Below are 13,965 nucleotides of genomic sequence, written 5' to 3' on the forward strand. Positions count from 1 at the left end.
TTGTCTCAAAAGTGTGAGAAGGGCAAAAAGATTATTTAAAGTAGAGAAGCTTTGTATTATTGAATGAAGTTTGTTTTAAACTGAAGCGAACATATTGTTTCTCCTCTGTATATCAATATGTTCGAACATCAATAGTGTTTGTTAAACAAACTTTTAGTTTAGATGGGAAGTCTAAATGTGATGTGACTGTCTGACACTTTATTGATTAAAATTATTATTGCAACCTCAAATTTGATTTACTTTAAAAAGAGAAAAAACAAATGTGTATGAATTCGCATAACGTCAGATACAGACTTTATTTTATAAAATTATAAGTATTTTTTTGGAAGAAAGCTAAGTTAGTACCGAACGTGTGTTTTTCTGAATGTTTAGCTTTTAATGTACATAATTATAGTGTTTTTCCCAGATTTAACCTCAATTTGTTCGAGATATGTCTAGCAGTTTAGCTTAACAATTTACAATAACTAAGCTAATTTTTTATGGTATTTAAAATGTATACTCAAGTTTTACTGTTTTGTTTTTAAAAATACAGTTGTTAGAGTTATACAAGTTAGTTCGAAAAATTAATTTGCTTGTTTTGAGCTTTTCTGTAAAAAAAGAACAGTTGAACAGTCTAAATTAACTAATTTAATAATTTAAAACGTAGAGAGCAAAAGTAAATTTGACAATAGTTGATGGTGTAAAAGTTTTTGTGAATACTTTACTTGTTAAAAAAGCTGATTTTGTGTTCGAAAATTTTTTTCTTTAAACAGTTAGCAGACTTATTCTAAAACAAATCTTTCCTCATATATAATTTAAATTGTAAAGAATAAATACTTCGTTCAGGAAAAGTAATTACTAACAAAAAAATATAAGCTTTAAATTAAGGCTTATATTATATAACAGAAGTATAAACCTATACGCTAAAAGGTCTAAAAAGCTTTCCTGTTACCAATGGAATTTTTGAATAGTATAAATTTTAAATAAAAATAACTGATAAAAGTATTAAGTTTTTAAAACATATCCAGAAGTTTTACATGCTTCCAAATTAAATTTTGTAAGTCATTTCAGTAAGTTGTTTAATTTTGTAAATTATTTAACTAATTTTTGATTTTAATGTATTTTGAAAGTTTTTATATATAAAATAAAAAAGCTTAATCTAAAGTTTAGTTATAGGTTATAGAACAAATTTATTCTAAAAAATTTATAAATATACACATTTTTGGTTTGACGCTAGAAAAAATATTTTTTCAAATACATATCTAACTGGTTTAATTTACTATTTTATTAGCAGAATTTTTGAACATCTCAGACAAGATTTTTTTTATTAAGCTTTATATATATTAAAATTAAAGTCATTTAATATAAATTAATGGAAGCTAATTTTATTTTAAGAGGTTAGCTATAATATTTTTTATCACTAAATCACAATTTAAACGCTTAATAAGTATATTTTTATAGCAAACCACGAATGAACAACAATAAGCAATGCGTTTAAGAAAAAAAATAAAGCTAGTAAAACAAAACTCCTAAACTATTTTGTATAAGTAAAGTAGTACATGCTTAAACAAAAATTTACTAGTAATTTTATCACATTTACATAAGCAATACATGTCATAAATTTTTTTAATTGTCGAAAACTTAGGTTGTAAATAAAATTTATACAAGTTTAATACTGATTTAATTCCACATTACATAAGTATAATATTAGTGATTTAATTAAACTTAACATAAAAGACATATGTCATTACTTATGATTACGTAAAAAATAAAATTCCGTAAAATTTTTGATCGTTTCAATTATTTTAAGCAAAACCACTTAGTATTTCTGTTTTTAATTTATTTAAATTTGTTATGCAGTAGATAAGTTATGCTTATTAACGAAAAATTCTATCGATTATCATTTATGATTTTTTAGTAACAACTGTTTATAAATATATTTACAAGTTATAATTACATGATTATTTTAACGTTTTAAATATTTATATTAACAAAGTTAAAATGATTACAACTAGAATTAGTTTATGCCTTCTGGTTTTCTTATAAATACTTATAAATCAATTAAAAAAAAAACTACACTTCAAAACTTTACAAGTTGTACGAACAGTTTTACACTTTATTGACTAAAATCTCTGTCTTAGAGAGAAGGTCAGAAAAAAAAAGCAATGCAATGTAAGCTATTTACTATAAATTATCGGTCCGTAAAAATATTAGCCTTTTTGTTACGTAGACTCAAATTTACTTCTTTGAAGTTGAAATATCGATTGCTTTCATTTAAAATCTTTAGTACGAAAATAGGTCGGAAAACAAAGCATCTATTAGATATTGACCTATGTTAAATAAAAAACATATTTCTGCCATAAATCAGTTTTATTTACAGTCTAAATTTTTATGTGTGGGTGTTAATAAAAGTCAAAATGCATACTTTGAATAAAAAGTATTTTCTTATTTATTGCTTTACACAGTGATTTGAAAAAGTTTTACGTTTGCAAGCTGTTTATTCTTTTTAAAATCATTTTAAGTATTTATAATGATATAGGCCGATAGCTGTAAATTCAAATTATTTAGAGCATATTCGTTTAAGTTAGCTTTAAAATTTTATCTCACGCATTTATACAATGACGTTTTGACGTAAATACAAACGTCGTGATTTTTTATTTATAATTTGTATTAAGTCTATTGTCGTTTGTAAGAGTGTAAAGGGTAATTTTTCTGTAAGAAAAGTTAAAATATATTTAGAAATAAGTTAGTTTTTGGGGTTTATTGAAGTTTTTGAAAATTTATTTGAGTCTACGTAGTATATGTGCAAATTAGATGTCACTTACCTAATTTAAAACATAATATTTGTTCAATTATTATTGTTTTTAAGTGGAGACACGTAAAGTTTTTTAATAAAAGATTAAACTATATTTATATTAAAATGCTTTGAACGTACATATCAAAAATCCTTTTTTGAAACTCTTTTATTTCAAATTTTAGAAACCTTTCATAGTGGACTATCAACTTTTAGTTTATTTTTGTTTGAGTTTAACGTGTAGAACAAGTCTGATTATTTGTTAAGTTATTTGTGCATGTAAAATACTTTTTGTTTATCTTTAAATATTGTAAATCTTTTTAACAACATTTTAAACTTAGCGTATATAGAAATTACACTTTATTTTTGTCAGGTGATCACTCATATTAATTTAAAAAATATTATATATATTACTGAATGTAGTTTGTTGAAGAAATTTAATAATACTAGTACTTATTGTTTTTATATTGTTTTTTGTTATTAATGGGTAAAGAAAAAATAAAATTATTTTAGATCAACTAAAATAAACTCATACAAAAGTATGAATTAAGTTTTAGAGCAAAATAGATTAATGTCTATTTTTGAACAGCTTACTTTACCAACAAAAACATATTTAGCTAAAACGCTAAAATTTTTCTATAAGTATTTTAAAGATCAAAAACTATGTTAAGGTTGACTTTAAAATATTCGAATTATTAATTAATTAATTAGAAATAAATCAATACGGTGACGTAAGTATAATTATACGAATTAATATAAACTTAACAATCAATTACATTTAATGCTTTATGTTTAGAATTTTTAATCACTATTCAGAAAATAACGTTTAAGATTGAACGTATTAAAAGCAGAGAAGTAATTATCAACACTATTAACAAATGCTAATAAAGATGTCTGGCAACTGCTTAATTATGATTTATATTGTTTTTTTGAGCATTTCCTATTCTCAACAAGGTTGGTTTTATATTACAATTTTTTTATACTTTTTATCGTAACTTTTGGCCAGAATTTTAAAAAGTGTTATAGAAAAGTTATAACTACGAACTGTTTTACAGTAATATAAAGTATGTTAGAAATAAAAAAGTAAGTAAAATGATAAACATTTTTTTACATTTATTTTATTATTAGGTAAAAGTGCAGAAATTTTAGGAGAAAATAAAAAATGCAAAATTTTATCAAACTACATCGGATGCAGAAAAACTTCAAGTTTAAAGCAATATAAAAACGCAACTATTGGAAAGATTTGCCCAAGTGAACAACATGAGTTTGTTAAAAGAACAGGGTAAGAAAAATCGTATTAAAAAGATATTTTAACTATCATTATCTCCCTACAATTTAATCTTTTTATAACTAAATTGAGTATAAAGTCTCTAATGAGTTCACTGTAGATTTACTAACAACAGGGAAATTGAATGTTTGAAGCTGAACGTTACGCAAGTACATTGCGAAAAATCTATAAATTGCGACAGTTCGTTGGAATTCAAATGTAAAACAAGTGGAAAATGCGTACCTAGACGGTGGGTTAGAGATGGCGTGTTTGACTGCGGAATTATCAAGCAGGTGATTATCTTTGCTTACGTAACTGTTAATGAAATTTAATAATTTAAAGTTTTATACTTTAAGCTTAAAGTTTAAAAAGTACTAGACTTATCTTTGTTTTACCACAAATTTTATATAAAACACAACCAAAAATATTTAAGTTTTTTAATAATTAAAATTCATCGATATTTTTAATAAAACATAGTTTTGTTGTTTAACACACATCAAAACTTTTATACTTACAGCGATGTGTAAATTAACTAACTAACATGGACATCTTGAATGAAGTAATATTTTTATAAAGTAAGTTTAAAGTCTACTACTTTAACTTTCTGCATTATATATTAATGTTAAGGCTTGAATAACACAACAAAACTTACCTTTGTTTTACAACAAGGTTCTTTTAAGCTTAAAATAAGTTGATTTTTGTTCTAACTAGTTTGATGAGTGGTTTTATAAAATGCACTTGCATTTTTTGATCAAAAAGTATAATTAAATTACCTAACTACATTAAAACTTAAATGTTTACATGCATATACAGATTACAATTACACAAAGAAATACTTACTTAGAATAGTAACAACCTTAATTTTATAAAAAAAAAACAAAGTTTAAGAGAAAAAATGAATTTGATGCTTTTAGTTATGTATAATAAAAAAGATTAAGTCTTATAAACGTTACTATTTTTGTTTTTGTTCTATAGAAATTTTTAAGTGATTTGACAACAAATAAGTTGTTTTTATCAGTTCTCAGTGCTGAAACTTCCCTTTCAAAATTTGTTATATAACCATACTTCTAAATTTAATTGATTTGCGAAAAATTTTCAATACCAATCGTGTTTTTTTAGTACCTCAAGCAATCGATTAATAGAGCTATTGTGTAAATTTTTACTATGAGAAAATTATAAGTTTTATATTGATCTAAAATATTATAGAATTGCCTGAAAATAGAGAACTAGATATTTTGTCTCATGAAAAATTTAAGTATTCTATAAAAAAAGTGCTCAATGTAGATAAAATTACCTTAATAAAAAACTTGATCTACTATAAAGTGACTGTAAAAAGACTTACTGATATATTTTGTTACTACAAACTAGATTATGAAAATAAAAACAGTTTAGGAACCAAAACAGTATCTGCTGGTTTTAAAATCGGGATTAAATGTTTTTTTTTAACTTATTTAAACTTAACGTTAGGTAGCTCACAATTATAACTTTTTTTTCTGTACTAGTTTACGCTTATCGTGTTTAAGCTTAAAAATGATTTTAGATAAAATTAAGATTATAAATTGTTTTACAATGCAATTTTATAATAGCTCATACTTTTAAAACTCAATATAACACCTTGGAAAATAGACAGAATTAAATGTTGTTTAAAAAGGGTTTTTCTTTCTTGTTAAGCTTGATTAATTAGCTTTGGGCGATTAAGCTTTCCACTCAATAAAACTTTTACAATGATTGATACCCACTTGCTAAAGATTAACAGTTAATACAATTTAACAGCACAAAAACTTTAACAAATTCTTTTAGGTTGATAATTCAAGTTCAAACAACAATGACGTCATTGACACGAGTGATGAAGACAAGCCGTTACCACGTTGTCACCTAGCAACCGAACACCGTTGCGATGACGTCACTAGGAGGTGCGTCCCCCGCAACTACGTCATGAACGGCCGGAAGGACTGTTATGGAAACGGAGACGAAACTAGTTCACTTCCGTTCTGCTTCAGTGAGTCGGAAGTGAGGTGTGGAGAAATGTGCTTGCCGAAAACAAACAATTCCAGCTGCAGTTTTAAGAAAATATCGGGATGCACCGGAAATTGCGCTAAATGCGTAAAAGACAAAATATTCATAAAATCGTCAGAAATTTGCAACGGAAAGTTCGACTGCACAGATAAATCGGACGAATGCGCTTGTCAAACCAACATAAGTTTAAATGTTCGTGAAAGCTGCTCGGAAACTTACAAAAGTTTGAGCTTAAGATTAAACTTTACAGAAAGTTACTTCCAGTGTGCTGATGGTATAAAGAATATTTCTCTCCGTAAAAAATTTGACGGAATTTTTGATTGTGGGGATTTTTCCGACGAATGCACTTTCGTGTACGACGATTTTTCGTCCAATGAGGAAATGATTCGCGACGTCGCATTGAAGCTGTACTTTTGGATCGTCACGATAATCATATTGTTCGGAAACACCTTCATATTTTACTTTACACTGAAAAAGGTGGGTAGAAGCCGAGTGAAGTCTTCAGCGCTCTACTTCAACAGAATCTTGATTGGCAACTTGGCCGTTTCAGATTCGCTGATGGGAGTTGTTCTCTTCACTTTGCTGGTGAAATCTCACTTGTTGTCGGGAAATTACTGCAAGCACGAGTTCGAGTGGAGAACGAGCCACACCTGCAACCTCATCGGCGTCCTGAGCTCGGTGTCCTCGCAAACTTCCATTAATCTGGTCGTCCTGATGACCGTGCTGCGTCTCAGGACCACTCTGAGCCCCTTCCGCTCGCGGGTCGTGCGCAAGAGCACTTTTGTGTTTCTTGTATTCTTCTGCTGGGTGTTCGCGGCGGTCTGTGCCGTCATGCCCCTGATGAGCGTGGTGGAGTTCGTCCACATCGAGCCCAGCCCCTTCTTCGCCGAAAACCGGGTCAACAGGACCGTTTTGGACGAGTTTGTCAAAGACACTCTGGTGCTGATGAACAGAAGCAGTGTTACGGCTCTGCAGCGCCGCGAGTGGTGGAAAGTTCCTGTCGAGATTGTCGAGAGTTTTCCGGAGAGGGAGGTGAAAGTTCGCAGGTATTTTGGGTACTTCAACCTGCATTCCGTCTGCTTTCCCGACTTTTTCAAGCCCACAACGGAGCAGGTAGTAAAAAAAAAAGTTATGATTTAGTTTAACTTACTAAACTTTACATACAATATTTATCATATTTACATGTAAAAACATTATGACATAAATGTTTAGTTTTTTAATATTTGGCTTACTGCTAAGACTTAGTTAAGTAAGTACGAGTAAACCTTTATTAACCAACGAATAAAGGTTTCCTTTATACATATTTTACCTTAAGATTAACAGTAAAAAGTATTCACCAAACAAATAACCAACAAAAATAAAAAGATAAATACTAATAAACTTAATAAAAACCACCGCCAGGGTTTCATCCGCATTTTCGTCGCCTGCTTCAACGGCTTGGTTTTGATATTCGTCGCAGTGACCTACCTCATTATATACAACGTGGTCACCAAGGACAACAGCAGGGGAAATTCCCCTCTTTCAAAACTGAAGGCGGAGGAGAACGAGCGAATGAAACTGAGGATAACGTTGGTGGTCGTCTTCGACGTGCTTATGCTGATACCCATTATTATAATGAGTATCGTGAACGGTGTTTCCCCGAACTTGCTACAACCGCACGCATGCGCCGTCGCTTCAATAATCCTCCTGCCGGTTTCCTCCTTCGCCAACCCGCTGCTGTACGGCAGGGTGCACCGCAAGGTGGCGGAAAAGGCGAGGGGAATTTTGAATTTGAAGGAGAAGAACATTTGTAACGAAGAAGAAAGCGCTGATCACACCAGAGTCACTGTGATGTAAAATAATTACAAGTTTATTTCATAATGTGGCTGAGTTTATTTTTTTGGTGTACTTATTGTTGTCAACACAGTTGAGGTGAACATGAGACTACGGACTTCAGTGTGAGTCATACTAGAGCGAATGTGATGTAAAAAATTCTGATGTTTATTTTAAAAATTATAATGTGACTGAGTAGATTTTTTGATTTACTTATTGTTGTCAACCTGCTAATGTACGAAAATTTGCAACAATTGAGAAAGTGAGAAATGTATTCCTTAAAAAGAATGAATAGTTTAGGTGAACATGCGACTACGGACTTTAGTGTGAGTCATACTAGAGCAACTGTGACGTAAGAATTGCATTTTTTATGTGATAAATTTTCGTAATTTCCTCACTTTATTCAAAAGTTATAAAAATTTTCTGTATTTATTTTGATTAATGTTTTTATTTTTGTGTTAAGTACAATTTATTAAAATTTCAAATAAGCTTTTACTCAAAAAATAATTTTATGCAAATAAATTGCTATAATTTTTTAAACATACAAGAGTTGCTACACTTTAAAAGTATAGATTGAAACGTAAAATAATAACTATTTTTTTGTTTCGTTAGGTTTTGTATTTAGTTCAGCAAAATATTTAAAAATGATTTTTAATTCAACATGGTTTTGTTGCAAATTGTTTTTAGACTTTTATTTTAAATACAGATCCCAAATTTTTAACAGCACATTTAATTTTTTGACAAAAAAAGAGTTGGTCACTATTAAAATTGTATTTTGACTTGAGTATAGTAACCATAAAACTGTGGTTTACACACAAAAGCCTATGTCTGTTTAATACTTCTGAAAACTATATTAAACAAAACTCAAATTTTTTTATAAAAAAGTTTTATTTTTTCCACTTATATTGTAGGCAGACTTAAGTTGAAAATACATTTAATTAACATTTGAAATCAAACTTTATGTTTGTGGTAAATAAGACTTCATGTTATTTCTTTCTATTATTGTTTATATACTTATGTATTTTTTAAACTTCATTATATGAAAATTAGTTGTATTAGTAATTACTAATAATACTGTAACTACTTGACTTTTACAGTGAAATTTACAACAAAAATTACTAATGACTTTTCAAAAAGACTAACAGTTTCAAGCTTCTAGTCAATGTTTGAATTTTACACCTCGAATATCTAAGTAGTCGCTTGCTATTTCGTTTCAAACAGTTGCAATAAAATCTGGAAGTATTCCATTTTTTAAGATAATAACTGAATAGATGACATCACAAGTGCAATGTTTACGTAATTGTATAGACAACTCATTAGTAATTCATAAATAAGAGTTTAAACTTATCGATTAAAGACTAAATTTTTTTTTAATATTCTAGTGTTTCGGTTATTTAGCACAAAGGCTTTAATAAACCAACTCTTTAGTTGAATGCAATAAGTGTTTACTTTTCAAATATTTAGTACAAACTTATTTCTTATACTTGCAAAGCCAAATTAATTTTTTATAACAAAAATTATTTTTGTCTTAATGCATGAATTAGTTAATTTTGAAAAATACTTTTAGGTAGTTTTCAAAAAAATTTAATTTGACAATATGTTGCACATAGTTTAAAAGATTTCTCGAAAAACTAAACTATTAGGTAATTTCAGTAAATAATACTATTTCAGGATATTTTTAAAATTTATAAAACTTGTAGACATTTAAACAGTTTTTTAAGATAATTTGAAGTTTTTCGATTGTGTTTTTTTGTGTTTATTAATAGAAAAACATTTGAAATAATTTTCATATTAGATAGTATTTTTAAGTCAAAAATACATATACCTTGCTTTAATTTGTAAAACCGTTTTGTTTTTTTATAGAGTATTTGAAGTAGCACTAAACCTGAACAATCTCTATTTATTTATTCAAACAATGATTTCTCGATACGGCCTATAAACTAACTATAAATAAAAACTAAATTTTGTCAAACAATGCAAAGATATTTTTGAATTTTCAAAAAATTTATTACGATACTAACGGGAAATAATGATTACATTTAGTTTTACTTTAAAGCAGTTTTTTAATTAAAAGAAAGTAAAGTTTGATAGTGTATTTATCTTAGTTTTAATGGAGATGACAGTTGTAAGACATGAATAAAAGATCAGATAATTATTTTGATGGTATTTATAAAAAAAGTTATTTGCGTATATGTTAACATAAGTCTAATCTTTATTACCATATGGTTTTATAGAAATTAAAAACAGATAATAAGATAAAACTACTTTTCATATCAAGTTTTTATCCAACATCTTTAAAAAACTTAAAAATGACCTAGACGACATTGATTAATGCAGTAAGAAATGATTTAAAGTATTTTCATAACTAGATCATAACAGCTGTTTTGATCAAAACCATATTAAAAAAAAACTTAGTGATTATACAGTTTTTAAATATTTTTTATTTTGTTGTTCAAAAAAACATGGTTAATATGTAATTAATGTTTTGATTGAGTCTAGGTTGGTTTTTTATGAAAACAGAATGTTAGAATACGAAAATTTCTATTAATCAAGTTTATCAGTTTGACTATAAAACTGTTGACTGTACTTATTAAAGTTATTTCTAATTATCAGAATATGTATATACTGGATTCCTATAATAAAATACAAAACTGCAATGCAAGATTAAAAAAAAACTTTGTTATGAAACTTAACTTTTAAAGTAAAAAATAGACTTTCAAAAAACCAACGTGTATACTTTTTGTTGATGAAATAATCTTAAAACTTTTTATAATTTTTTTCATCTATAAGTTTGTTTTATAAAAGACAACATTACAAACGTATACTTATAACTATGAAAGTTTTTAGTAGAAAAATAACAACATGAACTTTTTTAAAGGTTATCTACTGTTTTTAGTTTTAATAAAACTAATTTCAACATATAAGTGTAACTATTTGAAACTTAATTACTTACTTGTAATTACGGTAAGCAGAAATTGTAATAAGTTTAATTCAATTGGACTTTAATTGCTCAATAAGTTTACTGCTAGCTTCTCAAAAAACGTAACACAAATATTTTAATCAGTATCAAGAAGCTTTTTTCAAGTTTGTTTATGCTTTACTATTTAAACATTATGAAAAAGTTCACAAAGTGTATTATTCTAGCAGCTATTTTAAGCTTATGTTTGGCTGGAGTTTTAATTCCATTGCATTTAACTAAGACGAGGTCGATAAGTAAGTTTATGTGAATAGTTCGTTTACTATTTTAGTGTAAAAAGTTTTAAACTTAAATGTTATAAATGAAAGTTCTGTTTCTTATAGTTGAACTACTTACATAGTTTATAAATGTAAAATACGAGTAATCTTTTTTAACCGACTTTTTAAAAGGTAAGTTATAGTAAATAGTTTATTAGAATACGCTCTATATTTATTGCTAGAACTTATTTAGCAACAAGTTGTTCGTTTATATTTGTATTTTCGTATGCATACTTTAAAATACTTTTTTGTTTAAATAAGATTTTAAGTATGTCTAATGTTCATAAACTTACTAATGTTATGTAACATGCATGTCAATTTGAAGTTCATAACATCTTCAAACTACTATTTTAAATTAATTGATTTTACTTTAAGAAAATAAAAACTTAAGATGAAATTAATTTAGCAAAAACTGTAATGAAACCATTAATTTTTTAAAGGTTGTCCAGGTTTACCTACGCATATACCAAATGGTAATGTTATAATAAACTACAAACCATCATCTAACAAGTATATTGTTGGTACAAATATAACTTTCAAATGTAAGAGTGGATATGAACTTAAACAGGGTAATGAAATAGTTGATTACATTTGTGGAAAGAATGGAACATGGAACAGTCCCGAATTAGACCCTAGATGTTTAACAGGTTAATTACTGATTTCAGTGTACACTATAAAGTAATTTGTAATAGAAAAATGAATATAAACTTATATTTTTTACTGAAGGATAGTAATCATTAGAGTCTAGATTGCTTTAACGAATTCTTATACAAAAAAACTTTTTAGCGATACCTTTAAGCAGTATTAGGTAGCCTTTTATATGCAGTGGGCTACAAGTTTGCAAAGAAAAAATATTTTTAGGGCTGTCTAATTTCCTAAACTATACTAAAAAATCTATTTAAAGCAATAAAGATAAAACATATAAACTTTAAAAAACAACATTTTAGAATCTATAAAAATTTTTTTCAATGATTTAGTCAAACTTTAAGATTATTGTAAAACTATTTTTAATAGTTCTTAATGCTTTTTATTTTTGCTATATAATTAAGTATGTTTAATTTAGTTAAGTATCAATTCAAAAGAACTAAAAAAAGAGGGAGCTTCTACAATGCACAAGAACAGTGTAAATCTATGAATGGAAATCTCATAACAACTAATTTAAAAACTGAAGGAAAACAATATCAAAAGCTAGTTTATAAAAACGTTTTATAATTTCTAAACACTACCACTTTTATTAACTTTATGTTTTGACTCTATTGCAGTCTTTATATGCTTAATGTTAACTATGAAAATATGATTAAGTGTATTAAGAAAATAAAAGAAATGGAACTAGAACAAAAAAGATTGTGTACTTTAGCCTAAGCAATAATAATATGTGTTTCGCATTTGATTTGAAACATTATGAATAAAATTATTTACAATAAAATATGAATATAAAAATGTTTGCAAGCTTTTTCAAATGGTTGGGTAGATTTACTTAAAATGTCATCGGAATTTTGAAAGTTGTACTCAGTAAGGTAGAAAAACTGTTTATTTTTTAAATATTTTAAAGTAAGACTTACAATTTACTCAAAACTAAATTCAGAACGCATTTATAATATTTACTAGATAACTTTGAAGTTTGTTTTTTTTGCACATGTTGTATTTAAGCTAAAAAGATTTAGGCCATAGTTTCCAACCAAGTTCTAAAAGACTGTTAAATGTTATAAACACTTTTATATTACTTTTTCTATATTTTTTAGTGGTAATTAGCAACTAATTTTTGTTTTGCTGGGACATATATTGTTCCGTGTTATGTAGTAAAATAACTAATGAAATTTGTTACTATGTTAAAAGACTTAAGACTAAAAATGTAACAAACAACTTAAAGGTCGTGTTATAATTAATATATTCTTAGGGTTTAGTTTTTGCATCGTATCTTTGGCTAAAATTACAAAGTAATAACATCTTAATGTATTTAAGAATAATACTACAATCACTAAGTTATTTGATACTATTTAGTTTTTTTTTTGAAAAGAATACACTATAAAACTTGTCATTGTCAGAATCCAAACCACCTTTTAAAGCAAACGGACTGAGTGTTTCTGTAGTATTTGAGTAGGAACACATTGTATTTTTTTTGTAATTTAAGCTTTCGTTGTTTATAGTAAAGCTTCATTTAAAACTAAACTGCTAAAAAATATAGAAGCAAACAATAGCGTAGCGTGGTATTTTGGTCAGTGGGTGCGCATATTTTTTCAAAATCCCCCAAATTAAAACTTCTGTAATTAGCTACAAAAAGATCTTTTCATAAGTAATATAATTGAAATAAATTCATTAAGTAAAATAAGTTCGAAGTAACTGTTTTTAAAAATAGTTATATATTAAAAAAACAAAATTTAACAATTAAAAAAAAGTACAAATTTCATTAGAATTACTTACATTTTCACAAATGTTAACTTACAAAATAAAATTTGATTTCACTACTTACAGTAAAAGAATATCTTTAAAAATGAATATATTCAATAAAACGAAAGTATCTGTTTTATTTACAAAAAAAAAATCAATCTCTTTAATATACAATACAACAGTGATAAAAACACCTTATTGCACATAATTTAAATAAAGTTACACAAAAGTTAAAAAAGACCAACTTTATAACTGTTACTACAGTTGATTAAAAATTTGTAAAATAGTTAAAATTATGCTTTTTAAATTAAATTTATCTGATTGTATTTGTTTAAAATAAAAATCACAAACAAAGTTTATTTCTCATAGGCCGACACGCTTTTTCTTGTATGTTAACAAAAATAAAGTTCAGAAAACTAGCGGTAGTCTTAACATTTATTGTAGCATAAAAAAAAAACTTGTAAAATTGTATAAT

General features: G+C 26.6%; 1 protein-coding gene across 1 annotated transcript; it reads left to right on the top strand.

Moving 5' to 3' along the window:
• The first annotated feature begins 3,629 nt into the window (after positions 1-3,629).
• LOC145836527 (uncharacterized) lies at positions 3,630-8,173 on the top strand. Its single transcript, XM_082944322.1, has 5 exons — positions 3,630-3,727; positions 3,902-4,055; positions 4,177-4,333; positions 5,841-7,169; positions 7,458-8,173. The coding sequence occupies exons 1-5, from the start codon at positions 3,652-3,654 to the stop codon at positions 7,890-7,892; spliced, it is 2,151 nt and encodes a 716-aa protein (XP_082800448.1). The 5' UTR covers positions 3,630-3,651; the 3' UTR covers positions 7,893-8,173.
• Positions 8,174-13,965: the final 5,792 nt, after the last annotated feature.

The sequence above is a fragment of the Thalia democratica genome, chromosome 5 (genome assembly GCF_965202585.1).
Source record: "Thalia democratica chromosome 5, ktThaDemo2.hap1.1, whole genome shotgun sequence".
NCBI classification, from domain to species: Eukaryota; Metazoa; Chordata; class Thaliacea; order Salpida; family Salpidae; genus Thalia; species Thalia democratica.

What these genes read in the sequence shown, in the direction of transcription:
- LOC145836527 (XM_082944322.1), top strand. Translation starts at nt 3,652, where the DNA reads ATGCTAATAAAGATGTCTGGCAACTGCTTAATTATGATTTATATTGTT. An exon ending in GAGTTTGTTAAAAGAACAGG is followed by an intron (nt 4,056 to 4,176) that starts GTAAGAAAAATC and finishes TACTAACAACAG; the next exon opens with GGAAATTGAATGTTTGAAGC. An exon ending in ACTGCGGAATTATCAAGCAG is followed by an intron (nt 4,334 to 5,840) that starts GTGATTATCTTT and finishes AAATTCTTTTAG; the next exon opens with GTTGATAATTCAAGTTCAAA.